At 46.1% G+C, this 23,711-nt stretch overlaps 1 protein-coding gene across 2 annotated transcripts in view; it reads left to right on the top strand.

Annotated features, from left to right (window-relative positions):
- The window catches only part of gbe1b (glucan (1,4-alpha-), branching enzyme 1b), an 82,264-nt gene that overhangs the window by 20,413 nt on the left and 38,140 nt on the right, over window positions 1-23,711 (top strand). For both annotated transcript variants that reach the window (XM_076036794.1, XM_076036795.1), the window contains 5 exons: window positions 8,471-8,586; window positions 10,323-10,450; window positions 11,284-11,382; window positions 21,471-21,581; window positions 21,707-21,878. In XM_076036794.1, the coding sequence (XP_075892909.1) occupies window positions 8,471-8,586; window positions 10,323-10,450; window positions 11,284-11,382; window positions 21,471-21,581; window positions 21,707-21,878 (626 nt within the window). The remainder of the gene's footprint in view (window positions 1-8,470; window positions 8,587-10,322; window positions 10,451-11,283; window positions 11,383-21,470; window positions 21,582-21,706; window positions 21,879-23,711) is intronic.

Raw genomic sequence — 23,711 nt, 5'->3', positions numbered from 1 at the left:
ATCCGGCAAGACAGGTGGCGGTTGTTGAATCCTAATGAGTTCCCAGCAACCAATTCGTGATACCATGTTGGAGGCATCGCTAATGTTCATGTTTTCAGCCAATTACGCAAGAGTGAGAGTGAGTGGGGGAGGGGCTGGTGGAGGGAGCGGGCGAAGCAAGTCCGATTGGGTTTTTATTTTTTTCGCCGACGGTTTTCCCTGACTCCTCTTTTGCTCTCCGCGTGTCAGATCTATCGATTGTTGTTCGATACGGTGCAAAAGTGTCCGGACTAATGAGTCCTGCACACACAGTCAAGAAAACTGCGCCGTTGGTTTTATCAAAGGCCTTTTTTCCTCCTTTTCTTTTTTTTTAAAAACTCCCCTTTTGTTTGTTGCGCAGCAGCAGCACCTCCCTCCCCCAGTATTTTCTGTAATGCCAGACGTGAGGCCGTAATGACGGAACAAACCTCTCATCTTTCATTACTTACGGAAGCCGCTTCTTGTCCGCGGCTCTCATTAAACAGGACGTGTGGACAGGACGTCTGCCCAGGGCGGGAGGTGGGGTGCGCTGGCTAAAAAAGCCCAGAGGGGCTCCGCAGCGTCGGCCGCCACTTCATTTGTCTCCTCCCCTCGGAGGTTGCTGGGACAGGTCGCGCGGTGTCAAGCTTCCCTGCCTCCGCCGCCGCCCGTGACGGCAGACGACCTTCAGAGGAGGCTGCGGCTCCGACGCTACTGTTTTTAATCAGGCGGGGGCGCCGGCCGCCGTCAAGAATTTCTGGCCAGACTGTGACGCTCTTATTAGGCTGACGGGAGACGAGCCGCGCCGGCCATCGGGCCGAACGAGAATACTTTTCCTTCCTCGCTCTGCTCCAATTCCGCTCATGCATCTCTATCACGGTTGTCTTATTTATTTATTTATGTATTTATTTATTCCCTGATGCTATGTGTTTCTGTCTGAGCGCAGATGCCTGACTGATGCGGTTGTTCAGCCGAGAGCCTTTCCAGCCCGAACGTGCTTGTTGTCTGAAAGCGCGTTTCCTGAAAGGCTTGTTGCATCTCTCGGTTCAAAACGCTATGAAAGAACCTTACAAAACAGTAGAATTAGGGGAATTATTGTGCAATAAAGGCTGCGCAGTATTTTATTTTTTATTTCTTCAGGTAGAACAAGCGCCCTTGGAACCTCGAAGGATATTTTTTTTGCTCATGAGATTCTTTTTTTTTCCCAAAGCACTCATGGGGATGTTGTACAATGCAAGGAGCTGAATGATGCACGAGGCAAAACATAGCAATAATGATGATAAAGGAAAATAATTTTACCCACTTTACCCAACGGATGCATTTTTTTTGGATCGAGCCTGATTTTTGTTTTTCGTTTGATTTTATGTTGAATATTTCACCCTGGGAAGGAAGGAATGAAACAGCCAGGATGGTTTGATGGAACAGGTGTCACACCTGTATCCACATTGTCATCAGCACCGTCTGTAAAGACCGTGACTTTGCCTGTGCAAACCTTGAGACAGGGACCTTGTGACCATGTGATCAGGTCTCGTGGCTCAGCCGGTAAGAGGTTGGCAGCCACAGAAGAAGCCGATCCTGCTGGAAGATTTAGGACCGTCAGTTGTGAGGAGCTCGGTGTTCGGGTTTATTCTGTAATCCCCCTACACCTCTCTGGGGATCATTTGCATCCATTTTCATCAATCTTTACTTCAGATATGGAGAAAAAAAAACGACCCCCGGGCTAAGCTTTTAAAATTTCTTTTTGACTCTTCATAATGTTCTCTCGCTCAGAGATGTTCGAGGGCCAGAGAGCTGTAATACGTTGACAAGATTATTCTTTGCACTTTTTTTTTTTTCATTTCATTTCACTTCATTCAGATATTTGCTAATGATGTGCGAATGGGGTGATGGGACTAGAGATTGTGATGTGCCTCTGCACCATCCTTGATTCTACATGAGGACTCGGGACACTAGTTTGTTCTGCACTGAGAGCCAAATTAAATAGTTTCATTAACGTGTAATAATGCACTGAATCCACTGGTGAATGTATTTGTTTTTGTCTTCACTCCCAAATTCTCTATGATTTACCAACCACCGCTCCATGAATATGAAATTAACCACCGGCCCTTATTTTGCAATATTCTTTTCCAAGATCCACAGTCTGATTAAATTTACCTCCCCGAATGCAATACTTACAGTCTATCCCTGTAACTCGAGGTTATAAAATCTATGTGAGGTTTCTGAGGCAGAGGTTTCCTGGGGACCCCTGTAATATTCCTCAAGGACCCCATGGCATCACCGGACTCCACTGGCGTGTGGCACAAAGGCGTGCTTTGTGAAATGATGCAATTCCTAGGTGCGTTGCAGGGTGCACAAAGGTGTAAGAAGGTCAGGGTGTCATCTTCCATTCCCTTTAAGCCCGGGAACAGCTGCACGGGGAGCGTGGCCGTTTAAACGGCGTCCTTCATCCTCCCGAGGCTCCGGCATGTGGTCCTCCGCCGTTCCCCAACCCATCAACGACTCCATTTGACCCCATTTGAACAAGAGCCTTGATCTGTGTCTGAGGAGGGGGAAGCATGCTGCACCTGCGTGAGCAACAAAGAGCGTTAGAAGTGTGCAAGCCTCCCAGAATTGGAAAAGTTTTGCAGCACAGGTGGCACAATTAGAAACTTGCTCATAAACTACATTGCTCAGACAGATTTTAAAGATGGAGAAATGATACAGCATGCCCCTGTTGGTGCAAATGTCCACGACATCTCCTAGATGTGAAGACGACCTTGCTCGGATTTCCTGATTTCAACTCTGAAATGTTGCTCCTCCGTCGTCATCATCCACCCAATCAAAGCCTTTCAGCACTCGCTCTCCATTTTCCACTGATTCCGTAACCAGTCAGCTTCCTTTATGGATAGAGAAGGGAGGGTGTGAGAGGCACTATAGTCGTGATGAAAGGAGCAGCTGCTTCAAGCCCCCAAAACAACAGAACAAGGCCAGGAAGAAGCTTCTGTGAGTTGTGAACTCATAGCGTTGGATGCTGCTGCATCTGTAGTTTCAGCAGATGTGTCCAAACTGGATGGCATTTTTTTTTTTTTTTTTCCTGGATGGCATTTTCACATCAAAAGAAAACCAAAAAGTGCTGCCATGACGTGTGTAGGCGATGAGGAGACGGGACCCAAAGTGCAGAAAACTCCGGGTTTTGCAGAAAAGAGAAAACAATGTTTTTTAAAACGGCAAATAAAACCAAACTAAGGGTGTCCATAAAGGTAAAAAATTAACAAACCAAAACGGGAGACTTGAACTGAAAAAACAAACAAACAGACAAGACAGGTACAAAAGGAAGCCATAAAAAGATTTGAACAAACCAACAGATGCCATGAAACAAACAACAATGATCCGACAAAGTCAAAGGGAGGCAAGGACTGTTTATACAAAAGGGCAGCGGACAACAGGTGAAAACAATCAAGGGCAGGACTGACAATGAGACACAGGCGACAAAAATCAAGGGGCAACGGAAAAAGGCGGAGAAAAGAAAAACAGGAAATAAAGCATGGAAAAAACGCAAGGACACGAGACTTTCAAAATGAAACAGGAAACACACACGCAACAGAACTTGAAAAATGGTACACAAAGGACAAAATTCTTTTGTCATGTCCTGGACTACATTAAACACCTCGGTGCAGCCTTGTGGTTGGTGCACCGTCCATGAGCTGTATGGCTAATGATGATGACACTCGCACCAATAGGTGGCCTCAAGTTGTTGTTAGCTGGCTGGTTCTGTCCACAATGTGCCCGTCTTATTTTGTGTCAGTCAGAAATCGGACCATCCCATACCACGTTTTCTATCGTTTCACTTGGTTTCGAGCAACTTTGCATTATGAGATCCGGCCTCCCTGACGTTTGACACCTTTCAGTGCAAACTCGGTGCAAATGAAGTCATTTCTTCATTTTACACAGATGAGTTGCCTCCTGCCCCGTAAAGTCACACAGCAAAGGGAAAAGCAGTTTTCCCCTCTGGTGAGCTTCAGCTAATGAGCTCAACGTAGCTGTAGGTGCACGGAGGCCGGCTGCTAGTGCTGCCCATAGAGCTTCCACTCGGTGCCGGATGGAGCTGCTAGGCCGAAGCGTGCACAGCTGCTCTTGCCACTTCATGCACGGCGCGTTTCAAAAAGTGTCTTTCCAGTAATATCTGCCCTTTTTTTGAAGTTTTCGCATGATTAAAATTTGATTGGGAAAGATTTTCTGTGTTTTTGTAGGGAATAGACTTTGAATTTGCCACAACCCCTATTCTTGCCTCAGTTAATACGAGGGATACAAATTATCGATTAATTCAGTAATTGTTAGTTAATTGACCCTATTGATCGATTAACAATTAATTGATTTTTTTAAGTAAAAAATGTGCATTTAATTGCAAGTAATTTAATTTAATCGATTCAATTCTTAATCGACAATTAATCGCTAATCGATTAATTGTTAACATTCCGAGTTAATACACAATTTCACAGTGGTTGCCTGACCGCAGTCATAACGTGTGCCACAGTAACAATGTCCTTGGGAGTCCAGTTTAGCGTCAATTAGAGTTTAGAGCACTTCCAGGTTGAACGCAGGACTCGGCGCTCCTGAGCCGCAACGTTTTGTCTCTCTCTTTTTACGCCGCCAGCTCCACGTAGAAATTGAGACGCAGGTGATTGTTGCGGCGCCACGCCGATCTCCATCTCAGCCGGTGCTGCGTGAGAAGCCCGCCAGAGTCTCGCAGACAGAAGAATCTCATTCCCAGGTGTGACGGGCCAAGAGCAGCCAGGCAGCCTAAAGAATTCAACACCAACGACGGATATCTCGCGCAAAGAAAAAGAAAACAGGGACAGTCTGTCAGATATCACGATGCACGGCAGCAAGCTTCACCAGACTGCCTGGAGAGCTCCTAAAATGTGCCGTAAAAAAGTGCAAAAACCACCTTTTTAATTGCCTGGATGAGGGCGCCTGCTTTTGTTTTGTATATTTTTATTTCTCGGTTTAGTCCTTTTTATAACCCCTTGGCTGATAGAATCAAATAAACATGATTAATATTGCTGCTGGACTGATATCGCATGCATTATACTACATCAGCAAGTCACGTCTTTCAAGATGTTTGGTCCATATGTGTATTTAATATGTCCATGAGCGAGAAAAGACAAGAATTTATTGCACGTGTCACTTCTGTCATTGTCTGAGTCTTGGACGCCTGTACGGCCGCAGGGATTAAGGAAGGATTCATTATTACTCAAACACCTTATTCATGCTTTTTGCCACATTGCCTTCTTCCCGCCCTTCCCGCTTTTTCGCATGTTAGCCGCCCAAAAAAACGGGACTTATATCTCTCTCGCCACCAACGCTTCTCTGATCCCCCATGCAGATTTGATTTGTCAGATACAAAGGAGTTTTTTTTTTGTTTTTTTTTCTTCTCCGAGCGTTTGCTCTGCTCACGGCGCCACGTAATTACAGTAAAGGGTCACAGTCGACTCAGAGGAGCAAATGAGCTCTGATCAGGAAACGGCACAGAGTTTGTTATTCTTCGCTGACTGGCGGCGGCAGCGGGCGCAATCGGCGTGCGCGTTAAATAAACATCAGCGCAGAAATGATAAATGGCTCTTTGTGACTCCGCGCCCGGAATCGGAGCTTAACGCCATTAGTGCTCTCTAACCGGCTTTCGGCGGCGGCGAGTCTTCCCGTTTGGAAAGGTGCAATGTTTCTTTAGTGGGCCGAGGGCTAACTCCACGGCGCTGCGTGGCTAAGCCATGTGTTGCATCAGGTGTGGAGATCTTCTTCCGCCGCTGTAATTAGACTTGATGATGAATGGCATTATGGGCCTCGCGGCGGCAGCATGGTTTCATCTCAGGCCCCTGGCTCTGTCTGGCTATTATCTCCGTCCCGCGAGGATACATTGTGTCTGAGCCTTTGTTGGCTCTGTGCACCCGAGTGGAAGACCTAATCTATTTATCACAGGGTCTGCGTGACCACCCAACCAGGCTGCTATATCGGATCATGCCACACTCCCTCCGCTACCACCACCCTGTGCGCTCCCTCGAGGGAATGGCGGAATCGCTGATGTAACATGCGGCTTCACACCTGTCAAACAGAGCCCCGGTTGGTCATCCATGAGGAATGGAGCACGGAGGGAAAGCGCATTTAAATGCATTTTTGTGTTCGTGGCTTACTCGCTCGAAAGAAAGAAACAAAATCCAGACCCTGGAATTTGGGCAGAGAGGATATAATCCTCTGCTCTCGCTGCTGCTGGAACACGGCGGGACAGATTGAGATGCTATTTTAAGGATGTTTTGTGTGGTGGAGGGGGGAAAAAAAATCTTGTGTTTTCTTTTTTTTATGGAATTTTTTCGAGTTTGCAATGTCAGTGAAGTGCCGTTGAGGCTACTCACTGGGACTACTCACTGCTTCAGCAACCTTTTTGAAACACTGAAATTGCATCATTCAAGCCAAAAAATGTTGAACTGGCCCTCCGAGTGGTGTTGCAGCTGAAAATGAAATATATAAAAAAAAATAGAACTGACTCTCCAACTTTTCTGTCCTTGCGCTGCACTTTGGTTTAGTTTAGAGCTGCGATTGTGGACCCCAAAAATTTGCCTGGTGGGCTTAAGAAGAAGAAGAGGAAGACCTTTATTAGATCCCACAGTGGGAACATTTATAATGTGTAATTACAGCAGCAACTAAATAGTGCAAAAATATAGAGAAATATATTATTATTACAGTTTTAGAATTAATCAGTCTTAATCTTATGTCACCTTCCTGTAACAGTCAAGTCAGGGGCACAAGATGATGTCGACAGCTTGGTTGGTGGAGCTCTTTTTATTTCATTTTTTGCAAACTCAACTTCCTGCTCGCTGCAGGCAGGTCAAGCAAAGTGACGCCTAGTGTTACCTCGCTAACGGTACAGTCACCACACACACACGCACACGCTCGCACGCTCTCTTGCACAACGGTAGCGGAGCCACAACCATAACGTCAACTGAAATTGCACTCAGAACTCTTAACTAGAATAAACCGAACAAATTAACCCGAACAAACACAGAAAAGAGCTGTGGGAACCCCCCAGCACACACACACACACACACACAATATCCACAGCACATCGCATTATTTTTCATTGGAGATGATGTTTACTTTGTCATTGTGTTAGTACATATTGGAGTCTTTTTTTATATTTGTTTTGGTTAAATATCAATATACTTAAACTTGGCTGGAATTCCATAAAGATCCTGTTTCTAGTAAGAACTTGGCAGAGGGTCCTGGCTCTCTGCCATACGTAAGGCAGAGCCGTGGGGATACTGCAAACCGAAAACAGCAGCGCAGGGTTTCCAGCGAGGTTGTTGATCCGCTTTAAAAGTTAGTATTTCAAGAAGCTTTAAGTTTGGCACTGTAGAGGCTCATTGGCCAACAGTGATGCAATGAGGACAACATTGTTGTGTGCATCTGTGTTGCATATGAAGATATACAGTATTTATATGTAAACATCAGAGGTGCAAACTCGGGCTAATCTGCGAGAGCTGCACGACATCGGTGCAGTGTGGATTTCTTCACATGTGCAATAACTCCCGGCCCCTTTCAAACGTTGAACCCGTGTGTTCAGTGTTTCATGGGCGCTCATTACACACTGTTTCTCCACAACTCATTTTTTCCCCCCCTTACCTCCCCAAATTAAAGTTAGATTTCCATGGGAACACACGCACGCTGAATGAGAAGTGGTGGAACGTGTAGCCTTGAGTGGCTGTTCAGATCCCGATGACTCTCCCAGCGCTCCGCTCGGCTCCGCTCGGTGAGGGGCAGGGACGGGGGCGCCATTTATGGAATCCGCCTCCACCAACATCCACCAACAGAGTCCAGCCAACAGGCACTGGGAGCATTTGCATGTTAGAGAGAAGGCCACGGGCGAGGAAACAAAGCTGCCGGTTATGCCTTCGTATTCAGGTGCTTTTGCTGTTTTTTCTTTCCGCTTTGCGATTCGTAAGACGGAGCTGCTCCGCTGATGGAGACGGCAGCCAGAGTGGAGCGAGAGCGCGTGATTTTTCTCATCCAGAGGAGAGTCGACCCGACCCCCGTCCGTGGCGTTTGTTTACCCAACTGTAACATGAATTTCCATCGGTTCAGACGCGCAAAGGCGGACTGGGCTTATTTACACAGGAGCCCAGCCGTGATGAAATTGGTTTGATGGAAATCAGAGAACTTTGCCGTGTCGCAGGAGCCGCTAATTTTTCAATCTGGCAACCGGATACGTGAAGGACTCTTTGGTGTAGTTAATGAAAACACCATCTCCCGTCGCTGACACTCGCGCGCGGCTCGTGCATAATGGGCCTGTGGTTATCAATATGTGGATGTCTTGTAGTGGCGAAAATTAATCAGTGCCGCATAAAGTGCATGATGAGCTGTGTGAATAATTCACAGCTTGTTGTTTATCTGACCTTGAGTGTGTGTCTCTGTGTGTGTCTCTGTCCGTGTGCGTGCGTGCTAGCTGGGAAGTGTTGCGGTTCCTGTTGTCAAACCTGCGCTGGTGGATGGAGGAGTACCGCTTTGACGGCTTCAGATTCGATGGCATTACCTCCATGCTGTACCATCACCACGGCATCGGTAAGACGGCTCCCATGCCTACAGCACATTCAAACACAGGATCTGGGGAGCGCTGTTTAATTTGCACTCGTGGATATCAAGGTGAAGAAGAAAAGAAAATGCCCTTTGAGAATTATTTGCCATTCACACACACGCGCAGACAGTTCAGCATAAATAGGACAGTTTATTGTCACTACTCGCAAATATTCAAATTAAATCAGATGGGTTTTGTCAACAAACAAAAAAAACGACTTATATTGCACATGCATCTGAAATTAGGGTCATTTTCTTCAAACAGATTGACCCAACATAGGTTAATAAATGCTTTGCAGATCTCACATAAGGTTGAGCGTGTACGTGTACCTAATAATCATGATAATGGATTGGATTGATATAGCGCTTTTCTAGGCATTCAAAGCGCCTAGAGCTCAAAGCTCATTCGCACTGGTGGTGGTGAGCTACATGTGTTGCCACAGCTGCCCTGGGGCAGACTGACGGAAGCATGGCAGCCAATTCCACCAGCCAACATCCACTCACATTCGTACGAGGCAATGTGGGTTAAGTGTCTTGCCCAAGGACACAACGACAGACTGGGATGGAGTGGGATTTGAACTGCCAACCTTTCAGTCATTGGACAACCTGCTCTACCTCCTGAGCTACAGTTGACCTGAAGCTCAATTTCAATATCAGTGGGTCACTAGCCACCATAATGACAGCACAAAGATTGAAATTAGAAGCCAAAGAAGTCCTTGCGGAAGGAGAAAAAAGTGAGAGAAGCAGATCGACGGCCCAGGAGCGACTTGCGTGATGTCCCTGGAAGGTGCTGGGCAGGCGACCAAAGTTATGTAGCCATATACCCGATTCACAGGCTATATGGCAGGCCTGCTATTTTCCCTGTTTCAAGTCCACAAATCCTTGAAAAAGATTTTTTTTTTTTTTTTTTTTTGTAGAAAACCCACTGTGTTGCTTTACAACAAGTGCTGTTTCCACACACTGCGAGAGTCCAGCGGCTGTTTCTGTATTAGACAAAGCAGCTATTTCATGTTGTGCAGTGAATCAACAGGTCTCGACCTCAACGCCCAGAGAAAGTTAGTGAGACGCCAATGCCGCCCGAGTTGCAATAGATGGGGACTTCATGCGAACAGCAATGTAAACAAAGTAGCAGCACAGCCTTGAAAATGTTTCATTACTAAGTGCATGCACCAGCGCCGGGCCTCCAGGGTGCACGCGGTACATTTTAAAGTGGGGAGGAAAAAAAAAGACACACTCGCTCTCTTTAGGGCACCTCTGAAAAAGCACAGATGCAATTATACAGGTTGCTCTACATTAACCGGAATGAGCCTGACGTGCTGCGGAGCAGCGGCAGATGAAGGAAAGGCAAACTAAAATCCCACTCCTCCATATGTGTTGTAATAGGACGCGGGCCAAACTGAAAACTCTAATTCATCATGACCTATTACGCCGATCTCGTCCTTTTCATGTGGCTGTTAAGTGATTTAGATGAAAAGGTGTGGGCGGGAGCTCAGTATACTGCAGAGACTGTGGCTCCAAATGAGCCAGGTGCCAGGAGGAGTCAACAGCACTCCGGGCTGGGCTTTTTCTGGTTTGTTTGTTTGTGTGTGTTTTTTTGAATTAGCAGAGGAGATGCATCAACAGGCAAATCTTAGAAAACTGCAGAGGAGGGAGAGGTTTTGGATTTATTTTTTATTTTTTGGAAAAGCTGGTAGACGATGACTGTGTGGGTGTCTGCTCCTCAGGCGTGGGTTTCTCGGGGGACTACAGCGAGTACTTTGGCCTGCAGGTGGACGAAGACTCCCTGCTTTACCTGATGCTGGCCAACCATGTCCTTCATACCCTTTACCCTGACTGCATCACCGTGGCCGAGGTACAAACACACACCCTGGCGTCTTCCACCTCCTTTGCTCCAATGTCCGAAGCTGCTGTTTACTCAGCATTAGTCATGTGCAAGACTCTTTCCATATGTAACCTGAGGTGTTATGGCCGGAATGGTGCTATTTCTTTCTTAAAAGCCTCTGTAGTTTCAATCGTTGTTAATTTTGTTGACGGAAATTTTTCGTCATAGTCGTCAGCATCAACAACCTTTTTTTCCCCCGACTAAAACAAGACGATAACTAAATAAAAATGTATTCACAGGGACTAAGACGTGGTGTATTGACATTTTCGTCAACAAATAAAAACGAGATGAAAATGTCTGCCAGAGACGACATCCAATCAGAGCTCATATCGTTTGCGGAAGGAAATGAGGATTTAGAAAGTGGCGGGAGGAGTTGGGAAGAAAACCAATTCGAGCAACATGGTCAGGAAGTTAAGTAGTACGTACACACAGATTATCTGCTACAGACAAGTTTGAGACCAAACGTCAACACTGGGGAGGAAGAGGCGACAGGACATTTGGACACATGAAAGTAAATAGAACACTTTTGTAAAAACTGTTGTGCGGAGATATCAGGAATTGTCTAAATCTACTGGACGCCGAAAACTAAATAATGTTTTAGTCAAAAGACTAAAACAAAAATCTAATTTTGCTGTCAAAATGAACACTTGAGTCAATCTGCACAAAGCCAATTGCCATAACTTACTAACTTTTTTTTTTTTTGCACTGCTGTTTTTGAGTTTTCAACACGTAATATCAGTGATAAATTACTCCATCCACATAAAGATAAAAGTGTGACATGCGATGGTGTAACTTTTTCTCAGGATGTCTCAGGGATCCCGGCTCTCTGCCGCGGAGTTGAGGAGGGAGGACTTGGTTTTGATTACCGACTGGCGATGGCCATTCCTGACAAGTGGATTCAGGTGAGATGAATCTCATCTTCTAAATCCATCCCTGTCCTTGTGAATGTGTGTGTGTGTGTGTGTGTGTGTGTGTGTGTGTGTGTGTGTGTGCGCGTCCCCCTCTGTACAGACACTTTTTATATGCAATCTCGTCCCCGCCGCTCTCAGAGAAACTGTCTTTTTCAGAGCAGCACGTACTGTAAAGAGCAAACACGGTGCATTTGCTTTCAAAACAGGGATGAAAGATAAAGGGAGTGACAGGGCACGCAGGGAGCCTTTAAACACCTTTGTGGTGTATTGCAGCTGAGGCTGCTGTTCAAGTGTGAAACTTTTTCTAAGTAGAGATCACAAATGTTTTTTTTGTTTCTTTTTCGTTTCTAATTTTTTTTTTTTTTTTTTTTTGGAGAAACCTGCTCTCTTTTTGCACTCTCTAGTGTGCCTCAGAAATTACAACGCAAGTTGGGAGCATAAAGGCTAAGAGCCCTTTAAAATTACCCAATCAATTTATTTAATTGTGGTCACACGGCGCTCGGCGCACGGCTGCCTACTTAAGGCTTTGAGTGTTCACTTAGGAAGTGAAATGAAAGCGTTGACTGGTCAAGGTACGTGAAAAATTATTTTTGCCATTTTCTCTTTTTCTAATTCAGTACGCTGATGTACAGCATGTTTAAAGTTTAATTCTTCCTTTAAGTTCTGGAAAGGAAGGAACATTGACGACAGCAGCCAAGTGAGATGTTTTAATAATTAAGATTTCATTTATTAGCTGTTGTATTTCTCTCTGACAGGTATTCTCAAATGTGAGTAGGTCGGTAAAGTAAGGGTCTAATCTTCAGCTCAATTCACGTGAAAGAAAGCACTTATTTCTTTTTCTCTATTTGAATGTTTTCTTTAAATATAACAATCAGAAACCAAGTCATGTCTTTTTTTCCCTCCACATTATCAGACTCTGGCGGTGCTTTTTGCATAAACGTGCTAATTCATACTTTCATCCTCTACCTGTGGTGCAAATGGAAATCTCATTTTGTGTCACGGAGTTTTGAATAAATGATGTAACACGCAAAACCGCAGCAGAAAACGAAGGCAGGAGAAAAACACACCTAAGAGTCGAACAGCAAGTGGACGATTTTGATGGTTTTTAATGTGGCTGAATAATCATTGTCAGATTTCCTCAGCAATTTTTACTGAGTAATGTATGGATTTGCCATATGTTATCTTTTTGTTGGATTTAAACCCCTTCATATTTTTTTTTTCAAACTGCAGGTAGTTTCTTTCTTTTTCCAGCAGCGTCATTCTCCAGTCCTGACTCCAGTCATTCCAGAAAGCTCAGAGGTTAATCTAAGTAATGAATAGAAGAAGAAAAGGGTCAGTTATTTTACCGCCCACACTCGGTTCCGCAGTTGTACAAGGGGAAAAAAAAATCCTCAAATGAAATTATGGAATTCCCATTAATAAATTTCATGAAACGGCAGCAGAGCGTGACCGTCCTTGGTCCCACTGATTCTGGACATTCATGACTTCCCCACCTGATCTAGTGCATCTTTCAGCTTCATTTACTTTGTACATTCTAATTTGTGTGTAAGGTGTAAATGAGGTGAAGACATATCCATGGAGATTGCCTTGCAGAGAGTTAGTATTTCAAAAAATAAATAAAAAAAAAACCTGCCTGGTATCTGTCATATTATACTGACTATTCAAAAGAAATGCCATCAAGAGTTGATAGTTTGTTTGCTTATTTTCTCTTTCTCTTTTTTCCATTTCATCATCTTCTTGATTGTCAGATATTAGGTGCCTCACTTCATCACCTCGGCGCATCTGCTTAGGCTCCTGCATTCAGTCTATTTCAAAAACGGTCATGTCGTGCATGCAGGCAGTTCCATTAGCTGCACTGTGAAGTCATTACTAGTTTGAACATCAGCTGAATCTTAAACAATTTTACCCTTAACTTACCCTTTACCTTCCAGCACAGAGTCGACAGGTGTAGTGTAGTTGAAATGTCCCCTCTACTAAACAAGACTTTCAGGAATTCATTTTCAGATCTTCCGTCACGGGATGATATTTGCATTTGGTTGCCAAAGATACAGACTCGGAAAGCATTCTACCTGTTCGTTTGCAGTGTGGCCCTGAAGAATCTCGATTTAAAGGGCTGCTTGGCCACTACACTTCACCCAGCCTCTTTGTTCTCTGCAGAAACACATACAGGGAGCCTTTGCCTAAACATACCTGTGCAAAGTAGAGGGGAAGCCCTAAGGGTCAAGTGCAGGTGGTCAACAACCACACATGATTGACACCTCTCCCAGCCCTGCTGTCTGTTCCCGCCTCTCTACTACTGCGTTTCATCCCCTGCCAACATTAACTAAACGAAGCAGAAAGCTCTAACTGAGCATTTTTTTGCCCGAGGTTGTGATCAGCGAGTTAATCACGCTAATCACGTTTTTGGATAATTAATGGAGCGAGGCTGCTCCCCTTGATGGAAATGAAAAAAAAAATAAAAGAAAACCGGTATCTTATTCTGGTATTTATGCTAATGTCACCAGTGCCAAAAAGCCAACGTAACTTTATTTTGGTGTTCGGTGCTACATGCCCTAAAGAATTGTGATTATCAAATCACACCTTGTTCCATGCGAACACAATGACTCCATGGTGTGACGCTGCAGCACTCAGCACCACTTTCAGACCGGATGTGAAACTGTGGGTGCAAAATGTCCTTTGTCCTTTGCAGCGACTGTTGAGGCACCCTTTAGCTTTGCCACTTGAGCCCAAACCCACTAGAGTGAAAGCACTTAATGGCTCACAGTGGGAAAACACTGCGCCGTCTGTAACGACGCTGTTGAGGGCTGAGTACCACAAAGGAAAATGCTTGCATGTGCTGGCATCCATCACAAGCCAAATTTGAAGTTATTATATCCTTTTTTTTGTCTTCGCCGGGAGGCATTTTTCTCTTGCTGTCAGCTCAGATGGCTGCAAAGTCCTGCTATAAAAGTCCAGATTTGACTCTGTGTAGGATCAGAAAGTGCCAAAGTGCATTTTTATGGTCTATGCCACGGCTCGGCAACATTCACTATCAAAAGAGCCATCTTGCCCCATCTGCCATCAAATAACAGTCACCGGGGGGGGGGGCACTATGCTGCCCCTCTAAGAGGGTGACGGAGACCTGAGGCTGTGGGGAATTTTGCCAAAATAAAGTATTCCGCTGGAAATTAAACGACTGGTGATTGATGTTTGCACCAACGTTACAATATCTGACGCTCTAGGTTGCAAAATGCAGCAGGGTTACCAGGCACTCATTGGGTGCCGCATTTCTGAGCGCCTGCAAAGCATTAGCTAAAAAAAAGAAAAAAAAAAAAAAAAAAACTTTGTGGATACGACGCAAAGATGGCGGAAATAGTAAGTAAGTAACTCGAAGCAGAAGTTCAACTTTGTCGTCGTCTTTTTGCGTGCGTTCTTTGCTGTCCTCGCCATGCTATGCTAGCTAGCTGCTACTTCTGTCAATACACCGGGCTTCAGGTCTCCTTCTTCTTCCGACTTCAGGGAAAAGAACCGCAGCGCCACACAAGGCCTGGCGAAAGTTGTTTCCAGCGTTTTCCGCAAATGTATTTCCATGTTATAAGGTTGTTGTTGTTATTTTCAACACTAAAGGGAGCCACTGCAGAGCCGCATGCCGCTCCAGAGCCACAGGTTGCCAACCCCTGGTCCATGCAACTGCAATGTCAAGAATACACATTGACATATGGTTACGTTTTTGTCAAGTCTCAAGTTAACCAGCTTATTGTGCCACGCTGTGGCTACAAGAAATCAGCGTGTGCCACTTTATAAAGGCCGTTTTCTTGGAAGAGGCGAAAGAAAACAAGCAGCGGGTCACCACTTGGAGCGTCTGTTTGGCTTTCCAGGTGGGAAAAAAACAAGACAATGTGGAGTGTGCGCGCGGATCGACTGGAGACCTTTTCTCATTTGATATTTGAGGTAGGGGGAAAGAGCCTGTTTGCAGAATGCCTAAAGAGATTAATCTGCTCCAAGATTCATGGAAGGCAGCGCGTTTTATTTTATCGGCGAGCCCACATTGCAGAAGTTGTGTTTGCTGGATTTTATTTTTTTCTTGTGGGGGGAAAAAGCAGTGCGAGCGCGCGCGCGTGTGTGTGTGTGACCTCGGCACCGCGTGCGTCCTCCCGCGCCACGGTTTTCTTGTGTTTCGCGATGGGGGGAAGTCTATGCATCGTTAATCAAGTCTGTCTCTCACAGCGGTGGGTTTTGCTCGGGGGCGAGGACGGAAGAAGAGGAGAAAGAAGAGGAGGAGGAGGAGGAGGAGGGGGTGGAGGAGAGGGAAGAGATGGGGAGAGAGCGAGAGAGAGCGAGAGAGAAAGAGAGAGAGTCCCAGACTTGACCTTCCCGCGCGATGCTTTTCGCGGCGGCGCAGCGGCGCGGCGGGTGGTGCTGCAACCACTGAGTCGCAGCCTGCTCCTCGGTCGGCCGGCCCAGGTTTCCCGCGGCTGCCCGCTCCTCCAGAGTCCTCGCCGCCGCCGTTCTCCTTTTAAACAGCGATGCCATGCCCCCCCCCCCCAACCCTACCACCACTACCACTGCCGCCACCACCACCCCCCCACCCAGGGAGCAGTGACGCCTGGCGGAGGCAAAGAGAGCAGCAAAATTCATGTTTTTTGTGTGTGTGTGTGTGTGTGTGTGTGCGTGCGAGCAAACAGGGGAGCGTTCACATGGACACGCCAGGGTTTAGTCAGTGAAGTGCACTCAGGGTTAGCCTTGCCTCTTCCCCACAAAGTGTCAATTAGGGAGGGATTTGAATGGACTGAAGTGGAGCCTCCAGTGGAGGGGAGGGGGAAGCGTTGCAGAGCGGAGGGCAGCCACCCACCCACCGGCGGTGACGGGTGAGAGGGAGGGGGGGAAAATGGAGAGGGGGTGGCTTGGGTGGGGGGGGGGGTGGATAAGGGAGACAAAGGAGGACCGGGTGCAGTGCAGGGGGCCGCGGGGTTATTTATAGATTCACACGTGCGCTACGGATAAATCCCCCTCTTTCTTTCTCTCTCTCTCTCGCCTCGGGCTCCTCGGGCGGCGCCTCACGCTGGGTTTTGGTCGGCGGCGCCACTGATTGATGTGACTCGAGGGCGGCGGGAAAATGAAGACGTCCTAATGAGAGCGGGCTGATAAGGCGGCGAGCCGCCAGTTTTTACCGGCGATTCGATCTGATAGTGACCATAAAAACACTGTCACTCCTAATGGATAATGTTACAAAAGCCCCCGCCCGCACTCTCGCGCCCGCCGTCTCCCCGAGATTGAGATGTAATTGAAACAATTAGAGGCAGCGAGAGTGCGGGTGGGGTGGTGGTGGTGGTGGTGGGGGGGGGGGGGGGGGGGGGGGGGGGGGGACGAGGGGAACGGACGTGACGCGGAGAATTTCCCGCCCCAACCCCACCCCCCACCTCCACCCCTGCTCTTCAACTTCCACGGCCTCCGAGTCAAAAGGGCCAATTTGTGCTTCTGTTCTCCATTTTATTTTTAATAGAATGAAAACGTCCATCTGCACGCCTCTCGACTCATTACTTTCGCAGCAAAAAAAAAAAAAAAAATCCACGCTTTGCTCCAAAAAAAATTAAATAAAAAAAATACTAACTAATAACTAGGAACACTTTCAATTAGGATGGCTTTACACAATTCTGGCTGCCTGGTATCAGCTGGCCGCAGCTACGCCACATCAACAATTACCTGACCACCAACACGAAATAAGATTCCAAGAAATACAGCCAGCTTTCACATTCACTGCTATTCTTTTTTTTTTTTTTTTTTTTTTTTTTTTTTTTTTTTGCGCTTGTATTTTTGTTCCAGACTAACACTGCACGGCACCAGTACTTTTGTACCAGTTCCTCCTCACTGTTTAGTACTTGCCCACTTTACATCCATCTGTGCTGACAAAGCTCCTTTCACATCATGCATCTCTCCACCTCCTCCTCCTCCTCCTCCTCCTCCACTTCCTCCTCCTCTTTCCTCCTCCTCTTCCTCCTTTGGCTCAGCGAATCCCAGGCCAGCAGTCAGAGACACCTGCTCCGCCGCCGAGCAATACGATCAACAGTCACGATGAGTAATTTCAAGTTAATGAGCGTATCGCTCCATCTAAGGAGGAAATTCATAAGCCAAGCGTTGGTATTGATATTGGCATTACTCGCACAATAATACCGACTTGGTATCAGTTCAGCACCGAACCCAGTCACAGTGTCTCCTCGCCTCCCTTCCGAAGGCGGCGCGTCGACCTCATTCTTTATTTCTAATAAGCTCATTTCCTCCCGCTGCCGCCGTCAGCTGATTCACGCATCGCAGGCCTCTTCGCAAGCATGTGAGCAAACGTTGGCAGCCTTAATTCATTTTCACAAACTGTAAAACAGATAAATAAACAGCAAGGCGCCGTCGGCCCGATTCGTGGCACTGACTGTTGTGCTCCTCGGCCCCGGACGTGTGAATCAACACATGGCGAGCTCACTTCCTGTCGCCCGTGTTTGCCAAGCGAGGAGTCGGGACGAGACACCGGGGTCGCGGCACCGAATGTAAAAAAAAAACAACAAAAAAAAAACATGCAGCATCAACAGCCTTTTCCCCACCAGTGCCATGTGACTTCAGCACCGAGCCTCTTGAATCAGTCACAGCGTGTCAGCGCCGCCGAGATGACCTCATCTCGCTGGTTTCTCTTCTTTTTTTTTCTTTTTTTGCCTTTTACGCCCCTCCTTACTTTTATTTCCGGCTCTGCCTAATTAATCTGGGCACTCTGCTTGGCTCATGACAGCCGGCTTGTAAAGTAAGATTTGTGCACTGCTCATTATCATTGATGAAGTGGCGTGTCAGCGGCGCCAGGAAGCTGGGCTGGGAGGGAGGCAAGGAGGGAGGGAGGCTGCTGGGGGTGAGCCGGCGGTAGGGAAGTCGTCAACCCAGTCGCTCCCGTCTCCACTCCAGCGGTCCCAGTCCCAGATTAATTGCTCCCCTGATCATTTTTCCCTTTCTTTTTTTTTTTCCGGGGCAGCTGAATTGAATCGCAATGATTCGTATAAGAATATGTAAAAGCGTGCGATTGTCTGCGGAGGTGGAGGCGGCTGGGATTCCACAGATTCCACAGACCGGTAGCGCTGGCTCTCTCAGCTGATGGTGTAGGAGGGTGCATTTATTTGGAGATGCTTTTCCGTTTGCACGTCATTTAATGTTATTTAAGCTATAATAAGGATATCCTGCAAAAGTCGGTTTGCATGTGTTTTCAATGATATGTCTCCAGCCACTCAGTAATTTCCCTTGAAATAAAAACAAATGCCTTGGGCTGCTTCCACATTTGATAAAAAAATAAAAATAAATAATCTACCCTTTGTGATGTCACAAAGGTGCTAATATCTTACTGACACCTCTCTCAAGTCACGGTGAACTCTTCCAGCCAGTCGTTGGCTCCGCCATTTCACGCCACCTAGTGGCTGCCTTTTATTTGTCCCCTTTCCAACGCGTAGAACGGGGGTCACGAAAAATTGTACAACTCATTGAGCTGCGTCTGAAATTCAATTTTGTCCAACCTTGTTAAGTCATTGATGATCATTATTGAGAACTCATTAACTTGATAAGTGTCTTCACATACAGTAGATGAGTATCATTAATAATAATGTGTAACTCTAAGAGTTTGTTATTTCAGGAGAGTCTAGCAAACTAGTAGACCTTCATATGACTCAGGACCCATGAAGTAGCTCTCATTACCAAAAAAGGTTGGTGACTCTTGGTGTAGAAGGTCCAAAGTTTTAGCAGAAACTAAAATAGGATATTTTTGCAGGCGGCTGTAAACAGAGGGCTAAAAATGCTTTTATTTCTGGAGATCCATGTCTTCTTTTTCATAATTACCAGTGTGAGGCTGCTCCCATCAGGGTTAAGTTGAGAGCTAAACATCCGCACCATTCGCTTTCTGCTTTTCTGCTGTTTTTCCACAAGTGAGCTTCGAGAGTATTTATGTTTTTTCACGGAATCACCAGTTCACTGGCAAAGGTTCGCCCTCTTATTTTATTTTGGTCAAACTGTTTTGAGAGCCCTCCATTCCCCCTGACCTGAACCGGTTTAACTCAGTCAGGGTCTGTGCCGACTTGCTGTTTGTTTTTTTTCTTCCTTTAACGCCTCTCCACTTCGTCCTCCCCCTCTCTCTGATGGATTGGTGTCAGGACAATATAAAAGCTGTCCTGATACCTTGACATGGCGTTCCCGTGGTTCTTTTTACTTTCAGCATCTTGAAACAAGGTAAATGCCTTCATGGAGGATGCACCTGAGGTCAAGCTTTTAGTGTCTGGCTGATGTCTGGAAATGGTGCTTTAACAACTCTTTGCACTGTCGACGGATGCCATTTAATTTTGTTGAATTCACCTCCAGCACTTGTTGTTTCATGCGTCACTCTGCTTTTACATGCTGGCATTATAGTAGCAGTCACTAGATTCTCTAAGAGGCGTTTTTGTATGAACAAATCATCGAGAGTTTCGACAGAATGTGTTGTGTGTGTGTGTGTGTGGCTTTGTTGATATCCAAGGTAGCTGTTGGTAATTAATTTTGGATATTCAATTAAATACTTATTACCAGATTTTTATGTCGATTTTTCGTAGCGTCAAGATTTCCTTCCTTAACGTGCCCCTCCAACATTTATAATTCTAAAAATTAAACAAAATGACAATTTCACTGTTGCGCCATTACCGATCATACAGAAAATATCCAAATACCTGGGTTTTCACAGTTTTCTCTATTGTATATATATATTTACCTTAGAAAACTTTGGTCCAACCTCACTTAAAACTAAAAGATGCACTCAAAGTTTTATAACAGACGGTCAAATGTTTTTAGAGTTTGTTTTTTCTTCTTTTTGTACCTACCAAAATTGGTAGGTGCAATTAAGATCCCTGAAGACTGAACAAACACAGGGCATTTTATTGAACCTAAAAGCCGGACGTTAAATGCTGTGTCACAGCCTTCCTGAAGCCACTGGTTTACGACCTAATATAATAAAACAGAAAGACTTTTCCCCCTAAAGGCATGAGCCGCACTTCGCATTAGGAGACAATCAATGGATGCTCAGCTAAAAAGCACGGAAGAGCCGCCGTGGTCCAGTGTCGCTGGCGACACAATTGAGCCCAAAGAGGGGGATAAAAAAATAATTAAAAAAAATAAATGGCTCTGAGAATTTGTACCATGTAGACTTTGAGCGGAAGTGGAGGCTTTTCCTCGGCCGCTGGCTGCGACTAAAGCGGCCACACAGGGTTAAGGTGAAGGAGGAGGGGGCGGATGTGAACACATGGTGATGTACGGCGTGGGGATAGCCTCTATTTAGGCAGAGCGGCCAGTTCATCTCAGACTTATTGATCGGCACAATTTACTCTCTTTACTCAGAGGATTACGGCTCTGTAGAGTAATATAAAGGCTTCCTGACATGTCAATCAGCTGTCACAGCCAATTCCACCCAGCAGCCTGTCACTGAGATGGGCTCGCCAACTCCCACACCAATCAGACATGTCCATCACCGCCGGGTTCTTGGAGGGCATTCACTTTCTTTTCTCTTCCAAAGAATAATATTTGTCCTGTGGCTTTCTAGCATTTGCCTTGTTTATTAAAAGACCGGTAAGCATATCCTTATGCTGTACTCTCGTTCCCCGCCCGTAACCTGAAAGGTCCCGGACCCATTTAGCTGCAGAAAGACTCCCCCTCCGCCTCCTCGGGAAACACGTGCAGGCCAGCGGCAGGGCGCCGCCATCCACAGTTGGATTTATTGTCGAGTCCCAACGTTTGGATGATAGGCTCTGACCTTGCCCATCTCGGGCGGAGGGGAGCTTATGCCTTACTAGCCATGGGCTGCAGAGAAGTTATTAAAAACTCCATTACCACCATTCAAAGGTAGAGACATAACTCACCGCTGTGGATATAGAGATGTCAGGGCTGAGATTGATCTGAGGAAGAAGTGTAACCCAGAGAAAAGTTAAGAAAGGTGGAAGAAGTGCCTGATCCCAAATAGTGAGCTTGAGACATCAGTCAGAGCACAAATGGACCTCTCACTTCCACATCTATCATATCAGGAGGGGGGTTTCTTTCAATAAGACCTCTCTGTCATTGTGCAGATCCTGAAGGAGTTAAAGGATGAGGACTGGGACATTGGCAATATCATCTACACGCTCACCAACAGGCGCTACGGGGAGAAGTGCATCGCCTATGCAGAAAGCCATGACCAGGTGGGCCTTTTTTTCTCTCCCCCCCCCCCCCCCAAAAAAAAAAAAAGAGCTGCCTTGACATTGTCTCGCAGAAACTAAGTGATCAGCTGTGTGTGTGTGTGTGTGTGTCTTTTTTTTTTCCTCAGGCGTTGGTTGGAGATAAAACTCTGGCCTTCTGGCTGATGGACAAGGAGATGTACACCAACATGAGCTCCATGATTCCCATGACGGCAGTCATCGACCGCGGCATGCAGCTGCACAAGATGATCCGCCTCCTCACTCACAGCCTGGGAGGAGAAGGCTACCTCAACTTCATAGGTGAGTCATGCCATCGGCAATGGCGGCGGCATGCGGATTATTTAACTGCATGCTCCAATGAGTGATTCGAGACAATTAATGATGTTCTGCTTCGCGTTCATGGAAAATGGAACCGTCAGTTCGCTGTCACCTCTTGACCGCGTGGGACGGTAGAAGCATTTCTACAGTATCCTGGACCGGTCCGTCCGGGATACTGCTACTTGAAAGGGTCATAATAGAGCGTACAGGTTACATGAAGTTACTTCAAGTGAAGCAGCACATTATTGTCTAGTGGGTTTGGTCAGCGCAGCAGCACTGGAGTCTTAGAGGCAAATATTTGGTACGACAAACACAGTCCATTGATTCGTGTTAAATAAATTGTGAATATAGAAAAACTATTCCAAAGTCCTAATTATTTCCTAAAGTTAGGGGGAAATAAATATGCATAGTAGAAATACATTTCAATTAGGATGTGGTTATGTGATGCAGCTCTTTTGCCATGCATCATTCACTTTTTTTTCTACGGATTCCCTGAGACAAACACACAGAATAACAAAATCATGTTACCAAATTATATTTTTTACGTGTTGTGTACAATGTGTGTGTTTGACCTCACAACATTTTGTTCATTTTTGATAGCAAAGAATGTATATTTCTGTTAGATAGATACTGATTTTCCTTTTAGGGTGAAGCGCTTTACTTCGCGACTCTCTGGACTTTTTTTCTCTTATTTCTTTATCTGTGTTTTTTTTTTTTGGTTTTTTCATAGAACTCACAATGCCTTAACAATGAGTCGAGGTTGACGAAGAGCGTTAAGGCCAAGGTGGCTGAAGTGGGACTTACGCTTACATCCACTTTCCAGCGCTGACAGTGAAACCCTTCACTGCGGCCGTCTGTCATACCACCATCGTGCCTTCATTTCTTCTCCCTCCAACCCCCCTAAATGGAGCCGGTGCTCGGCTACCGTCGAGATGCTCCTCATTTTCATTTCCAACACATCATCTGAGCAACGGCATGGCGTTCTCGATGCCCGCTGGCAAAGTTAATAAAGTGATAATTAATGATGTCGCGAGTTGACCTTGGCGGGAGGGAGTGCGCTGCTTCCGCTTGTGCGCGTGCGTGCGGTTGAAGGTATTCGCGCAGCATTTTAGCTCCACCAGCTGACAAGGTGATCATGTCAACCCGTTTCCGCCGTCACTTTTTTTTCCCCCCGCCGAGGCGTCGGCATGAGGAACGAGTTGCATCTCCGCCGAGTGGATTGATGTGCGCGAGGACGCGGCGTCGTAACTAAAGCGGCATAAGAAGATGCGCTCATAACCCATAGGATGTCACGGGCCCCCGACCCCGGCAGGCAGTTGAAGGACGGATGACGGCAGTTTTATGTGATTCCATCTGAGGAGAAAGAGCTCATCTTCTGGATTCATTGTCTGCTGTTGATTTGTGAGGTCATTTTTAGCAAAATACCCAAACGGCAAAGGATTAAAATGGGAAGGATTTCACACTTGTGGATGCGCGGTTGTTCAGCAGTGTGAGTTTTACAATAAGGACATTAGCTGGAGGACGTTATACGGGCAGGAGATTTTGCATAAAATGTAACCAATTCAGAAAGACTGAGGCATTTAGGACACGGCTCCCTGAGTTTCAGGCATAAACAAAATCTGTTTTTGGATGTAAGCAGACATAAAAAAAAAAAAAAAAAAGTAATGCCATTGAATTGTATTAGGGGATAAAACCTAACACTTGACTGTGTTTACTGAAGTTTAGTTTGAACAGCAATGAGCAGAGGAAGCTTAAAGGCGTCCTGATGCTGCTCCCGTTAATCGCTTTCCCTCCTGCTTTTGAGAGACTTTAAAC

The sequence above is a fragment of the Nelusetta ayraudi genome, unplaced genomic scaffold (genome assembly GCF_046127955.1).
Source record: "Nelusetta ayraudi isolate G7.1 ecotype Tasmania unplaced genomic scaffold, CSIRO-AGI_Nayr_v1 ptg000048l, whole genome shotgun sequence".
NCBI lineage: Eukaryota > Metazoa > Chordata > Actinopteri > Tetraodontiformes > Monacanthidae > Nelusetta > Nelusetta ayraudi.
Note: the sequence above shows the minus strand (reverse complement) of the source record. Positions and strands in the feature narration are given on the sequence as shown.